Source organism: Epinephelus moara, chromosome 10 (genome assembly GCF_006386435.1).
Source record: "Epinephelus moara isolate mb chromosome 10, YSFRI_EMoa_1.0, whole genome shotgun sequence".
NCBI classification, from domain to species: Eukaryota; Metazoa; Chordata; class Actinopteri; order Perciformes; family Serranidae; genus Epinephelus; species Epinephelus moara.
In genome coordinates this window covers 6,634,319-6,647,114 of record NC_065515.1, presented here as the reverse complement: position 1 = coordinate 6,647,114, position 12,796 = coordinate 6,634,319, and the positions used below count along the sequence as shown (strand labels likewise).

General features: G+C 40.2%; 2 protein-coding genes across 3 annotated transcripts in view; both read left to right on the top strand.

The window, feature by feature from the left end:
* Positions 1–1,036: 1,036 nt before the first annotated feature.
* Positions 1,037–4,616, top strand: sft2d2a (SFT2 domain containing 2a). Its single transcript, XM_050053973.1, has 8 exons — positions 1,037–1,229; positions 1,321–1,410; positions 1,683–1,768; positions 1,903–1,984; positions 3,912–3,947; positions 4,054–4,112; positions 4,191–4,220; positions 4,309–4,616. The coding sequence occupies exons 1-8, from the start codon at positions 1,164–1,166 to the stop codon at positions 4,346–4,348; spliced, it is 489 nt and encodes a 162-aa protein (XP_049909930.1). The 5' UTR covers positions 1,037–1,163; the 3' UTR covers positions 4,349–4,616.
* A 1,231-nt stretch (positions 4,617–5,847) lies between these two features.
* chd1l (chromodomain helicase DNA binding protein 1-like) overlaps positions 5,848–12,796 on the top strand; it is a 28,638-nt gene continuing 21,689 nt past the window's right edge. For both annotated transcript variants that reach the window (XM_050053971.1, XM_050053970.1), the window contains exons 1-10: positions 5,848–6,030; positions 6,258–6,370; positions 8,384–8,490; positions 8,624–8,735; positions 8,815–8,846; positions 9,126–9,207; positions 9,302–9,464; positions 9,757–9,912; positions 12,390–12,482; positions 12,574–12,670. In XM_050053971.1, coding sequence (XP_049909928.1) covers positions 5,937–6,030; positions 6,258–6,370; positions 8,384–8,490; positions 8,624–8,735; positions 8,815–8,846; positions 9,126–9,207; positions 9,302–9,464; positions 9,757–9,912; positions 12,390–12,482; positions 12,574–12,670 — 1,049 coding nt within the window. In that variant the 5' untranslated portion in view covers positions 5,848–5,936. The remainder of the gene's footprint in view (positions 6,031–6,257; positions 6,371–8,383; positions 8,491–8,623; positions 8,736–8,814; positions 8,847–9,125; positions 9,208–9,301; positions 9,465–9,756; positions 9,913–12,389; positions 12,483–12,573; positions 12,671–12,796) is intronic.

Genomic DNA, 12,796 nt, shown 5'->3' with positions numbered 1-12,796 from the left:
TCTTTTGTGAGCCCCATTAAAAAACATGTTTCATGATAAAAACGTGTTTTAGTCAGTTAACTTATTTTAAGAAGTTTGTCAAAATCAAAAACACTTTTGACATGTTTGAGTGGGATTAAATTTAATTAGAATATATTTAATAAAATAATCTGACCACTAAATAGCACACAACTTTTAGATACATATTAAATTGGTTTAACTTAATTAAGCTTTTTGAGGTCAAAGCAAATAATAATAGTTGTACTAAACTAGTTTGTCAGTTTATAAAATACTCATAGAACTGACTAAATAATGTGAGCTGAAACTACTTAAAAACATGCATGCAAGATGTTAACACAAGTTTGAACCTGTGGATTCTTTTTTACAGTGTATGAAGTATATCTGACCAAAACCTGTGTCACTATACCATAGACTGTATAAAAATATATACTATACGTGTTATTTCATATCTTTATTCAAGTAAAATCAAAATATTAACACAAAATGATCACTCATGCATCAGGATCCATCCCAGCAGGAGGTTGTTATCCTACAGCTGACAAATACAACATACGGTATCTATGGGCAACAGGCGTCAACCAAGATCGTTTGTGCTGAGGAAGATCAGTCACTCAGTTCTGTAAAATGTAGCTGATGTCTGACAGCGCTGGCTTCAAGACTGAAGCTCACTGTCCTACAAATGTCCTTTGATTATAAATTTATGATATTATACATTTAATAGTGAAAATGTCAATAAGATGTGATGTTTTCTCTGACCAATGATCCCTAAATTAATACAAAAAAGAAAGCCCACTAATTAAATATCTAATCAATATATATACAAACTAGAATACAGCTATTAAGAAGTCATTTGTTCCTATAGCAGGCTGGATCTTAATTTTCATAAGAACTCATAATCTGGTCAATTTTGTGCTGTAAATTCATTCACGTGAATGAAGGGGGAAAAACATCAGAGTGAGACCTCTCTACTGTCTCTCCGCTCAGGTGTGAAGTCATCCACCTGGCCAGGTAAGATACCTGACAGCTCCTCAGGTTGGCAGCAGCCACGTGACGTTGTTGTCCATCCACACTGATTTGAGGAAACCGGCGATTTTTCTCTGTCGCTCCAGGAAACAACCAGATTCCTTCATTAACCCAGTCCTGTCCTCAGAGATTTTTCAACCATGGATAAATTAAAATCGGTGTTGAGCGGTGAAGAGGCGCGCAGTCATGACCGAACCATTTTGGAGGTAAAATTAAACACAAGGTGAACCTACATGTTTAATCTCAATCTCAGGTGAGACACATGATGATGATTAAATCCACTCTCTGTCACCGCAGACTGTCAATGAAGCCTCGACTCTGGGCTGGGGAAACCGAGTGAAGGGATTCATCGCGTGTTTCGTGGTGGGGGGCGCGTGCACAGTTTTGGTGAGTTATAATTTCTATATTATAATCTGCTTTTGTTGTCTCGTGCTCCACACAACAAGGAAGAGGCAGGGAGGAGGTGATGTGGCCCTACTGGTTCTTCTGGCTCTGAGGAATGTTGGAGATGTGATGATCACTCATGACGCAGTCCTGCCTTAAAGTGCAGCTCAGAGATGAAACCTGCAGCCCATGTGTGACCCACGAGGTCAAACAGCTATGAATTAACTGAGTTCATGTGTGTGTGTGTGTGTGTGTGTGTGTGTGTGTGTTTGCAGGGAGTGTGTATGCTCTTCCTCCCCAAAATCGGACTCACCCTCTTCATTGTCTTCTACACTTTTGGAAATATATGTGCTCTGTGCAGGTCAGTGTCCACAACAACTGCTCACATTAAAGCAGCTGATGATGAAACTGTGATGGATTTATTCTGAGGAGGAATTTGTTCTATTAGAATTTATATTTCAACATGTTTTGTTTTTTAATCCTATGATCCAACAGCACCATGTTTCTGATGGGGCCGATGAAGCAGCTGAAAAGGATGTGTGACAAAACAAGAGCTCTGGCCACCACGATAATGCTTGTGAGTGCAAAACTGCTAGTTTTTACAGGCCCACAGACTTATGATTTTTTTTTTTTTTTTTTTTTGGAAACAGCTTGCACTCAAAACTTTAGTTTAGTACGATACAGTGACAAAAAAGTTTTGAGTACACCAGACACAAAATAATTGTGTCACATGACCCTTGTCTGACAGGACTTTTAAGTCAGTTAAACATAACTTTTTGTTGTTTGAGCGTTTAAATCCATGGTATATGAACATAAAAACATTGAGTACACATTTTACTACATTTTTAAAATTTCATTGAACTATAAAAGCTCATTGTTGCGAGCTGAGGTTTCTCGACTGCTAGAATAAGGCAAAGAGATAAATTCTGAATCAGGAAGCACGGTTTATTTCACCTCAGCACAACTTCATGTTAGACACTCTAATGCCCAGGTAGCCAAAATGACCTGGCCCAGAATTGGCCTGAACTCGGCATGCCGGATGAAATTAGCCGGGCCGCGTCCGGTTACCTGACTCGGCTGAGTTTTGGCATGAATGACGCTCCAGAATTAGGCCAAATCAGCTGGCCCGATTCTGGCCTCCAACACTGCCATCACTGGGCCGTTATTATAAATGACTTGGCCCAACATCAGCCCATACTCTGAATACCAGATCAAATTAGCCAGGTCGCGTGCTGTATGCCGACTTGGCTGAGTTTTGGCATGAATGACGCCCCAGAATTAGGTCAGATAAGCAGGTCAGATTGCGACTGCCGACACTGCCATCACTGGGCCATTATCAAAAGTGACCTGGCCCAGCTTTGGCCCAGACTCGGCACGCCAGAAGAAATAAGTGGGACCACATCCGGTCACCTGACTTGGCTGAGTTTTGGCATGAGTGACTCTCCAGAATTGGGCCAAAGCAGCTGGCCCGATTCCGGCTGCTGACTTTGCCATCACTGGGCTGTTATCAAAAATGAATTGGCCCAGAACTGGCCCACACTCGGCATGCCAGATGAAATTAGCCAAGCAACGTTTTGTTACCTGACCTGGCTGAGACTTGGTATGAATGATGGCCCAGAATCGGGCCAAAACAGCTGGCCCAACTCTGGCTGCCAACACTGCCCTCACTGGGCCGTTATTATAAATGACCTGGCCCAACATCAGCCCAAACTCAGGATACCAGATGAAATTAGCCGGGTCACGTGCCGTAGCCCGACTTGGCTGAGACTCGGCATGATTGATGCCCCAGAATCGGGCCAAATCAGCTGGCCTGATTCTAGCTGCCAACACTGTCATCACTGGGCTGTTATCAAAAGTGACCTGGCCCAGCATTGGCCCAAACTCGGCATGCTGGAAGAAATAACGGCATTTTGGCATAAATGATGCCCGAGAATTAGGCTAGATCAGCTGGCCCAATTTTGGCTGTCTTCACTGCCATCACCAGGTATCTACACAGGCGGGAGGTCACTAACTGTATTTACACGACTAAACTTTATAAATTTTAGTCAAATTTACTCAAAAATTGTTGATTTAACATAAAGAGTTATGTCAAGCTCACAAGGGATGAGTTTTTGTGTCAAGAGAACATAATATTTCTATGTCATTTTGACAATTTAGGGCATTTGTGTAGACTTTACATTAAAATTTTGTGTCATGGATGGATTGGTGTTTACAGTGCAGATCCTTGATTAAATGCATAACTACAATAGATTAAGAAGTAAAGTGCAAGTAAAGGTCCTGTATTTAAAACGTTACTGAAGTAAAAGTACAGAAGTATTACTTAGTATGTACTTCCTTCTTTTATCCAGATATACTCAAGCACATCACACACATAGATTTTAAATGTGACTAAGGTTATTATAAAAATAGTTGAAATTCAGAATCATCTTCTGAGTCAAACATTAACCAGCATGTAAAAAAAAAATCCATATTGTGAGTTTCATTTGTCCCATTAATTTCTCCAGACCTGCCTTGTGTTGACTCTCTGCGCAGCCTTCTGGGTGAGTATAAAAATAGTTATGATCATTTCTGATTAATAAAAACATGACACAGTATTGATTAAGTCTGAACTCTGTTAATCAGCAGTTCTATTTTTATTTCTTACAGTGGAAGAACTTTGGACTTGCTTTGTTATTTTGCATCCTGCAGGTCTTGTCGTTTGCCTGGTGAGTCATAGTTTCTCCTCATGGATTTCAGTCTGAGATGATTATTAATTTGTGACGTAAACTGTGTTGTGTTTGCAGGTACAGTCTGTCGTACATCCCGTGTGTGAGGTTTGTCATTTTAACATTTATTCAAATCTGCTGCAGAAATGTCCAGAATCAAAATGTGGATGTCTGATTTAATGTGATTACTTTGCAGGGAGGCGTTACTGAAGCTGGTGTCAGTCTTCATGAAGTGAGTCCTGTCTCTGTGCAGAGGGCTCCGGCTGGATGAAGTGTTTTTAGAAAGCGGCAGGTCTCTTACTGAAGTTACTGGTCGGCCTCAGAGAGTCTGTGACTCTACTTTTATCTCCACAAATGTTAATTTCCTCTTGTTCATGCTGCATTCATCGAGCTGATTGATTTTTGGTATGTATCGATAACTTCAACCAATTTTAATGAGTGTGGGCTTGGTTTCCAATATGTGTAAATATTTGTAATAAATAAATGTGTTAATGGTTTTATAAATGAACACAGGACAGCCTCATTGTTTTCATTACTGAGAGGAGTCAGTGTTAGTCCTCCAGGTCAGACTGGGCTTAGGCTTCGTTTCCACACTGGGGGAGACACAGACGCGGAGTAATAATTTTGATCATCAAACACTTAATTTTCTGCATTCTGGTAAATTTTAATGGACCAATTTGTGCCTTTTCTGCATCAATTTATGGTGCATGTGTCTTTAATTTTGTCAAAATGAAAGTCCTCTGCTTCTTTCATGTTTTACTGAGGGAAGGGACAAATGTACATGTTCTGCGGAAATGTACACCTATGCCTAAACACTTGAGCCAGACAAATCAGAGAGAGAGATTGAGGGGTTATATGAAAGCTTCAGATGGCATTAAAAATGACAAGTTTGAACAGAATTGTCTAGTTAAATCAGTTTAATTTGCTCTAACGTTGAAAACATGCACATGTATCCAGGGCCGGCCCCAGACTTTTAGGAGCTCTAGCCCTCATTGTAACCTGTAACCATTCCTATTCTGGCGTAAACCCGCACAGCTTCTGTCCAAGTCCGACCTGGGTAGGACTCATGGTAGCATGTTTATTCCCAAACCCGATTAAAAACCTGAATTTCTATTGTATTATTAAAATATTAAAACATGTATTGCAAGCTGAGGGCTGACATGCATCCTCGCACCATTTCTCCTTTTCCTCTTCCTTACTTTAAGTCTGTCGTCCGGTGCATGACAGGTTTGGCAGAGCAGGCTGCACTCAAATCAAGCTCAGGCAGAGAATCAGACCCTTACCATCTGTGATGAGCCAAACAGCATTGGAAAAACACCGATTTCCACTGTGAAACTACACTATTCAGTGTTTTTAAAGGTTTAAATAATCTGTTCTGTTTGTTTTGGAGAGGAAGAGACCTCTGTTGATAATTCGGCTCCTGGTAAAAACCTTCTGAACAATGAACACTGACGTTTCTGCTGGTTGTAACTTGCAATCTTCACCTCTAAATCTTACACACTGTTCCTTTAACTTGTTTTAAAAGCTCTCTCCCCCCACTGTCATCTTCTACCACTAAATAATATTACATTGGAGATATAAAAAACGTATGGGAGGGTCCTCCGTGTATTTTAATGTTTTTTAATTAGGTCCAAGTCATATTTTTATGTTAAGTGCGCTGCTCTGCCACTGTTTGACAGAAGCGCGCGCTTTTTCCAAGCGTCACGTGACCCAGCAACCAGGAAGTGCAGTTGGATTCCACAACACAGAGGAGGACTCATTTGTCCGTACATGTCCGAGCTACAGAAAGTTGTGTGTTTGTGTTAGTCCTGCCGGTTTGGAAACATGACAGACATTTTGTTAAAGATAAAAAACAGCGTGGCGGAGAAGAAGAAGACGGCTGTGACGCAGAGTGACGTACAGAAGTGGGGTTTAAAAGGTACGGAGGTTTGTTAACTTCATGTAAAGTTGCTAATTACCGTTGAGTTGTCTTCATTCATTTAGGAAGATGCAGTTAGCTAGCTACCGGGTATGCTAATACTGTTTAAGCTAGCTTAAAAGTCGTCTTTGTTTTTAGCTTTAATACCAGTAATGTAGGTGGTTCTCCTGCCTCACTTACTTTAACTTCCATGAGATGTTTCATGTTGCTGTGTGGTGTCTTCACAGGGATACAGCTGAGACCCTACCAGCTGGATGGTGTGCAGTGGTTAACTCAGTGCCTGAAGAACCAGCAGGGATGCATTTTAGGAGACGAGATGGGTTTGGGGAAAACCTGTCAGGTAAGAGATCCATCAGTCTTCCTTTATTTATTTAACCTTTATTTACCAAGGATGGGTTGAGATTAAAGGAACAGAGTTTAAGGTTTAGGGGGATTTAGTGGCAATTAGCAGTTAAAAGTGCAGATTGCAACCAGCTGAAACTCCTGGTTAGGAGTCATTCAGTGTTCACTGTTCAGGAGGTTTTTACTTGGAGCTGAATTATCCACAGAGGTGTTCACCTCCACAAAACAAACAGACAAGGTGATTAAGACCAGAAAAACACAGAATAAAGCCACAATAAAGCAGTTTTATGTTAAAAAAGAGTGTTTCTGTAACACTGTTTGCAGGGTGTCTACAGGTCCTTAAATGTCTTAAAATCTCTTAAATTAAGTTTTCTTAATATAAGGCCTTAAAAAGTCTTAAATTGTCTTAAATTCAGATTCAATGGGTCTTAAATATTTTCGGTCACATTACCGCAAAAGTTTCTCCAGCCTGACAGACCCAATGACTGTCACATTGACTGAAAAATTGCAATAATAAATAGCATTTATGACTTTTTTACAATAAACACATGAAACTTAAAGTCACCCATTACTGTTCATTTTGAACAGACCTCAGTGTGCTTACTTCAAAAGAATGCTTATACATGTGTCACGAACACACACATATGTTATGTGTATTTCCATTGCAGGTTTGGTCTTAAATTTCATATAAGGTATTAAAAAGGTCTTAAAAAGTCTTCAATTGAACTTGGTTTTATCTGTAGACACCCTGTGTTTGGCATGATGGAGACAGGCCACTGGCCCAGCACTTGCTGATGAGTGCTCATCTTATTTCTCAGATAACTTAAGATATAGAAGTTCAGGAGGTTTTTACTTGGAGCTGAATTATCTGCAGAGGTCTCCTCCTCTCCAAAACAAACAGACCTGGTGATTTAAACAGGTAGAATCATTGAATAAAGCAGTTTCACATAAAAAAAAAAAATCTATATATATCAGTGTTTTTCTGATGCTCTCGTTGCGCAGGGGTAGCTAACTACAGTAGTCGTCGCAAAAACATGAAGGGTCCTATCTAGAGCCAGTGATATGTTTGTGCGTTCTGTAGAAACATGGACAAGGACACTCTCCCTATGTAGATATAAACAGCTTATTTTAAAATAATGGAAATACAATGATTCTCATTTTCAGGAGATGATAAACTAAAGAAAAAAAGCATTTATATGTACATAAATATATTCAATTTCTGCCAATATATCCCTCTAAATCGTACACACTGGACCTTTAAAACTCTCTTTTACAAGAGACCAAGATAGGCAGCACAAGATACAAAAAGTGATTATAAACAGACACAGAACAAAAGAACAGACAATACTACAGTTTATAACATCTCATGGAGCAAAGTGCTGCACAAGCCACTCGGGGTGCAACTAACAAATATTTTTATTGTTGATTAATCTGGGAATTACATTTTGAGATTTATTGTTGTCAATAAATGTAATTTCCCTAAGCCAAAGGTGACGTATTCAGGTGGTATGTTTTATCTGAGCAACAGTCCAAAAATACAAAGCTGTTGACTTTGTTGTCATGTATGACAAAGAGAAGCATCAACGTCTCACATTTAAGAAGCATAAAACGAGCAAATGTTTGGCTTTTTTGCTTAAAAATAACTAAAGCGATTATTCGATAATCAAAATAGTTGACAATTAAATTTCTTTCAATTGATTAATCAACCTATTGTTGCAGCTCTATAAACCATGCACCCAAAACATTAGTTAAAGCGCTGACAACCCAACGATTCTGTATTCATGTCTTTCAAAATGGATTTAAAAGCATTCAAAGAAATCAAATAATAAAGTTTTAAAATATTCTACAAAGTATTCCTGTCTTAGGGTGCGAGATACCAAAAAGCCCTTTTCCCACTACAACAAATAATGACATAGGAACTGTAAACTGCTGTGTAAAAAAGGGTCAGTACTGTAGGTTTTTATGGCATTTACTGAATGTCAAGAATTCATACTCATGTTTGTCCCTTCAGACGATCTCTCTGCTGGTGTACATGTCAGGAGCTCTGGGGAAGAAAGGTCCGTTTTTGATTCTGAGCCCGCTCTCTGTCATGGAGAACTGGAGAAAGGAGCTGGAATGGTACAATAAGATTCATATACTCATCTACATCCACATATCTAGATTTAAATTCATAGTCTACTCATAACACCGTCCACCACAGACTGTAAACTACAGATATAACACTCTAAACTTGTGTTTTACTTGGTTCCAGCTTCGCCCCCTCTCTGACTGTGCTGTGTTACAAAGGAGACAAAGAGAGACGGGCTGAGCTTCAGAGAGAAACGGACACACAAGAGTTTAATGTTCTGCTCACTACGTATGAGGTCTGTGGCGATTTCATGAGAACAAAATTAAGTTTGTCTGCGTTGAAACTGACATGTTTTTTTGATCTTTCCTTTACAGCTGTGTCTCAAAGATGCTTCATTCTTGAAACGGTGAGTTTCTCATCTGAAACTTTGATTTGATTTTTTGGCGCGTATTTTAGAAATGAGATTTGTTTGTGTTACCGTAAGAGGTGGGGGACTTGAGTCACATGACGACTGGGGTCAGACTCAAGTGGCAAATTTTAAGACTTGACTTACACTAGAAAAGATTCGTCTTGACTTTGAGTATATTGATAGTAATTTACTTACTGGAAAACGATGCCATCATAAGTCAGTTTTCATACATCACCTCCCTGTTTACATGTAATCAGTGCTCACTGTGCTCCTCAGGTGGAGGTGGCAGGTGCTGGTGGTTGATGAAGCTCACAGACTGAAGAATCAGAATTCACTGTTGCACAAAGTCTTGACACAGGTACAGAGCTACACCTGGTTTGGACTGTCAGGTGTTTGTTTCTTTGTCTTTCCCACCTTTATCTCTAACTTTCCCCTGTTCATTTCCTGTGTAGTTCTCAGTTGGTTTCAGAGTCCTGCTGACGGGGACGCCCATCCAGAACAACTTGCAGGAACTCTACTCTCTGCTGAGCTTCATTCAGCCCAGCATCTTCACAGCTGATGACTCGGACAACTTTGCCAACACTTACTCCAATGTGAAAAGTCAACCTGCTCTTGGTATGAAGGACATAATTTTTGTAACTGTTTCTGTTACTAAAATCACATGGTGTGATCATCATGAGACAAATTATGGAGTAGATTCAGTAGTAGTTGATTATTCCTGTGATGTTTATCCAAATATGCCTTCTCATTAAGGGCACTTTGTTGACAGATAAGATGTGATGACAGATGAAATAAATATGTGTATAATAAATGACAGAGACATTAAATACATTTTAATTTCGTTTCCCTTATCTTCCTATACCTCTCCTGGCATGCTGCATCCCTTATTCTGTGCCTATGTTTCCAGCTGCTGAGCTGCAGAGCATCCTGGAGCCCTTCTTGCTTCGTAGAGTCAAGTCAGAAGTGGCTGTCGATCTGCCGAAGAAGACTGAACTGCTGGTGTATCACGGCATGTCGGCTCTGCAGAAAAAATACTACAAAGCCATTCTGATGAAGGATCTGGGTGAGACTTCTGCACTGTGCTGTAAAGCCTGAATGCTTTTGGATTTTTGAGGCCATTACTGGTATCAATATTTGGGAGCCAGTGGTTATTTTTTAAGGAACACATAACAAAAACAATCTTTATACAGATCCCTTAGATTTTTGTTTTTTAGGGTCCTGACACACCAAGTTGACAGTCGGCAGTCTGTTAATGTCAGGCCATGGGTGAGCGTCTGGCACCTTAGTGTTTGTGGTGTTTCCTGCACCGTTGGCACCAGTTGGCCCTCGCTTTTTCCGGACAATTCAGTTTCAGGGTGTCTGCGGGGTCTTAAAAAGTATTAAAAGTTGATAAATCAAATGTCGGAAAATTAAGGCCCTTAAAAAGTATTAAAAAGTCTTAATCGCATTTTTATGAAGTATTAAATTTTCTTGGCATTCAAGCTTTGACAAAAAGTATCCATGAATGTATAATTTATTTTCCTCTTCACGACTATTACAAACAACGATGTGTAGGTAGGCACACTCGGACTGCCACTCGGGAACGTGCGCGTACCTGTGCGACATCACGCACGTCCAGGCGCCAAACAGAGGAGCAAAAGACAATAAAAATGGGGAAATGCAAGTTGATGGAAGGCAAAACACACGGACTGAGGCACATGTCCTGAGTTTTGATATTGGTGTAATATTGTAATTTCACCAAGTTGTTGTTTTCAGCAAGGTGGCCTTGAATAGCTGATGTTGAGCTGTAGAGCTGTGTTACTTGTTATGACCTAAGGTGTATTTTAATAAACCTGCCTTTGGTTTAATTTATTCTTTCAAGCTTTATTCCTTCTCATCTTATCTGAGTTCTGCTGTATGTTTGTGCTCCATAGATTTAATTGCAAACTACAACTGTTTAGTAAGTTAAAGATGCGTTAAAGTGGCGATGAGGTCTTAAGTTTTTTTTGGAAGGTCTTAAAAAAGTCTTAAAAAGGTACTGAAATTAACTTCGGGATTCCTGCATATACCCTGAGTATGCTGAGTCGGCGGCAGAAACACTGATTACCATCACCTTCTGGTGTAGAGAGTTATTTCCTCTGACGCAGGCACAGAATGTTTGTGCTAGTTTGCTGTTGGCTGTTGTCTTTGCAGTGTGTTCAAATACAACATTTTGGCTGAGACACAGGCAACGTGAGGCGACGAAACAGACGGCCTTTGTCACCTGTAGTTCTTTAATGTCGGTCCTGTGTGTTGGGGCCTTTTAAGAACTGTAAATAAGATACATACAAAGCAGGGCGGGGCGTCGGTGGCTTAGTGGATAGAGCAGGCGCCCCATGTACAAGGCTGTTGCCGCAGTAGCCTGGGTTCAACTCCAGCCCGTAGCCCTTTGCTACATGTCCCTCCCACTCTCTCTCCCCCCCTTCATGCTTAAGCTGTCCTATCAATTAACGGCTAAAATGCCCAAAAAATATCTTAAAAAAAAAAAAAAAAAAGATACATACAAAGCAGGGCATTACGAAAAACCAACTTGTCAGTACTCTCAAATGGAAATCTTTGTAATGATGACACTGTTTTCAGAATGATCTCAAAACTAGTTTGCCATTTCTGTTCTGCAATTGTCTTGTTACCTACTGGCTGACATACCCACCTGATACCAAGCCTCTGCAACAAGTGAATAATGGCTGATTGATATATCAACTTGGCACATTTATCGGCCTAAAAGCCTTTATACACTGGGGGCGTTTCTTATCATGTGATAAATTCGTATGTAAGTATATTTTTGAAAAAGCGCTACAATTTTTTTTTCCATAACAAGGTCGATAGTTTTTAGTTTTCACACACAACCAATCACTTTGTGTGGAACGGACGCCATGTCATGAGTCATAACAATGGTTGACCAGTTGATCGTTTCTCAACACCCTGTATTATATGACACAGGACAAAAAAAATTTAATGACAGCGAACTCAAGGACAACGTGTGGAGTAACCACATGGAGGCTCTTTGGTCTAATCCAAGATGGCAGACTTTGTCACTCCTTCAACCTTGATATAGGCAGGGCACACCACATCCGCTCCTTCTGTTCTTACTTTTCACAGTTAAAGCGTCTCGACATACAAACTGTATATCTGTTTACCAGAGGGGACTCAGATCAATTCAGTCGTATCTATTTAAACCTCTTTTTGAACAAATGTTGCAACTGTTGCAAATTTGCATCGCATAGTTTTGATGTAAAATATTTGCAGCTGAGCACTTAGCATTTTTGTGTTACACCCTTGGCTGTTGATAGCCGTGGCCGGAGGCATTATGTTTTCCTGTTGTCAGTCCATCCATAGATCTGTCTGATACATGATATCTCAAGAGTGCCTTTAAGAGAATTATTTGAAACTTGGCACAAACATCGACCTGGACTCGGGGATGAACTTTTTAGATTCTGGCTGTCAAAGGTCAAGGTTACTGTGACCTCACAAAATACATATTTGGAACATAAATCATCACCTGTCATGAATCTTTGTTTTCAGAGGCTTTTGGAAATGACCAGGGAAACAAGAACCGGCTGCTGAACATCTTGATGAACCTGAGGAAGTGTGTTGACCACCCGTACCTGTTTGATGGTGAGATATGCTCTGTTATGACTGAATACCAAACAATTGTAAATGGACTATAGGAGCATATTGTTTAACATTTCCCTTGTTCCATGCGTAGGGGTGGAACCAGAGCCTTTTGAGATGGGGGAGCATCTCGTTGAAGCCAGTGGGAAACTTTGCCTTTTGGACAGCTTGCTGACTTTCCTTCACAAAGGGTTAGTCTGTCTACTTGCTATTGGGCCCCACCTGGTGGCGGTTTAGGCTCCGTCTCACTGCGACACCACATGAACTAAATGCTGACACAATGTTCCGATCACTTGGAGCAGTTAATTATACTTGCT

Coding starts and splice junctions, on each gene's coding strand:
- sft2d2a (XM_050053973.1), top strand. CDS start 1,164: ATGGATAAATTAAAATCGGTGTTGAGCGGTGAAGAGGCGCGCAGTCAT. Junction 1,230..1,320: donor ATGACCGAACCATTTTGGAG/GTAAAATTAAAC, acceptor CTGTCACCGCAG/ACTGTCAATGAAGCCTCGAC. Junction 3,948..4,053: donor CTCTCTGCGCAGCCTTCTGG/GTGAGTATAAAA, acceptor TATTTCTTACAG/TGGAAGAACTTTGGACTTGC.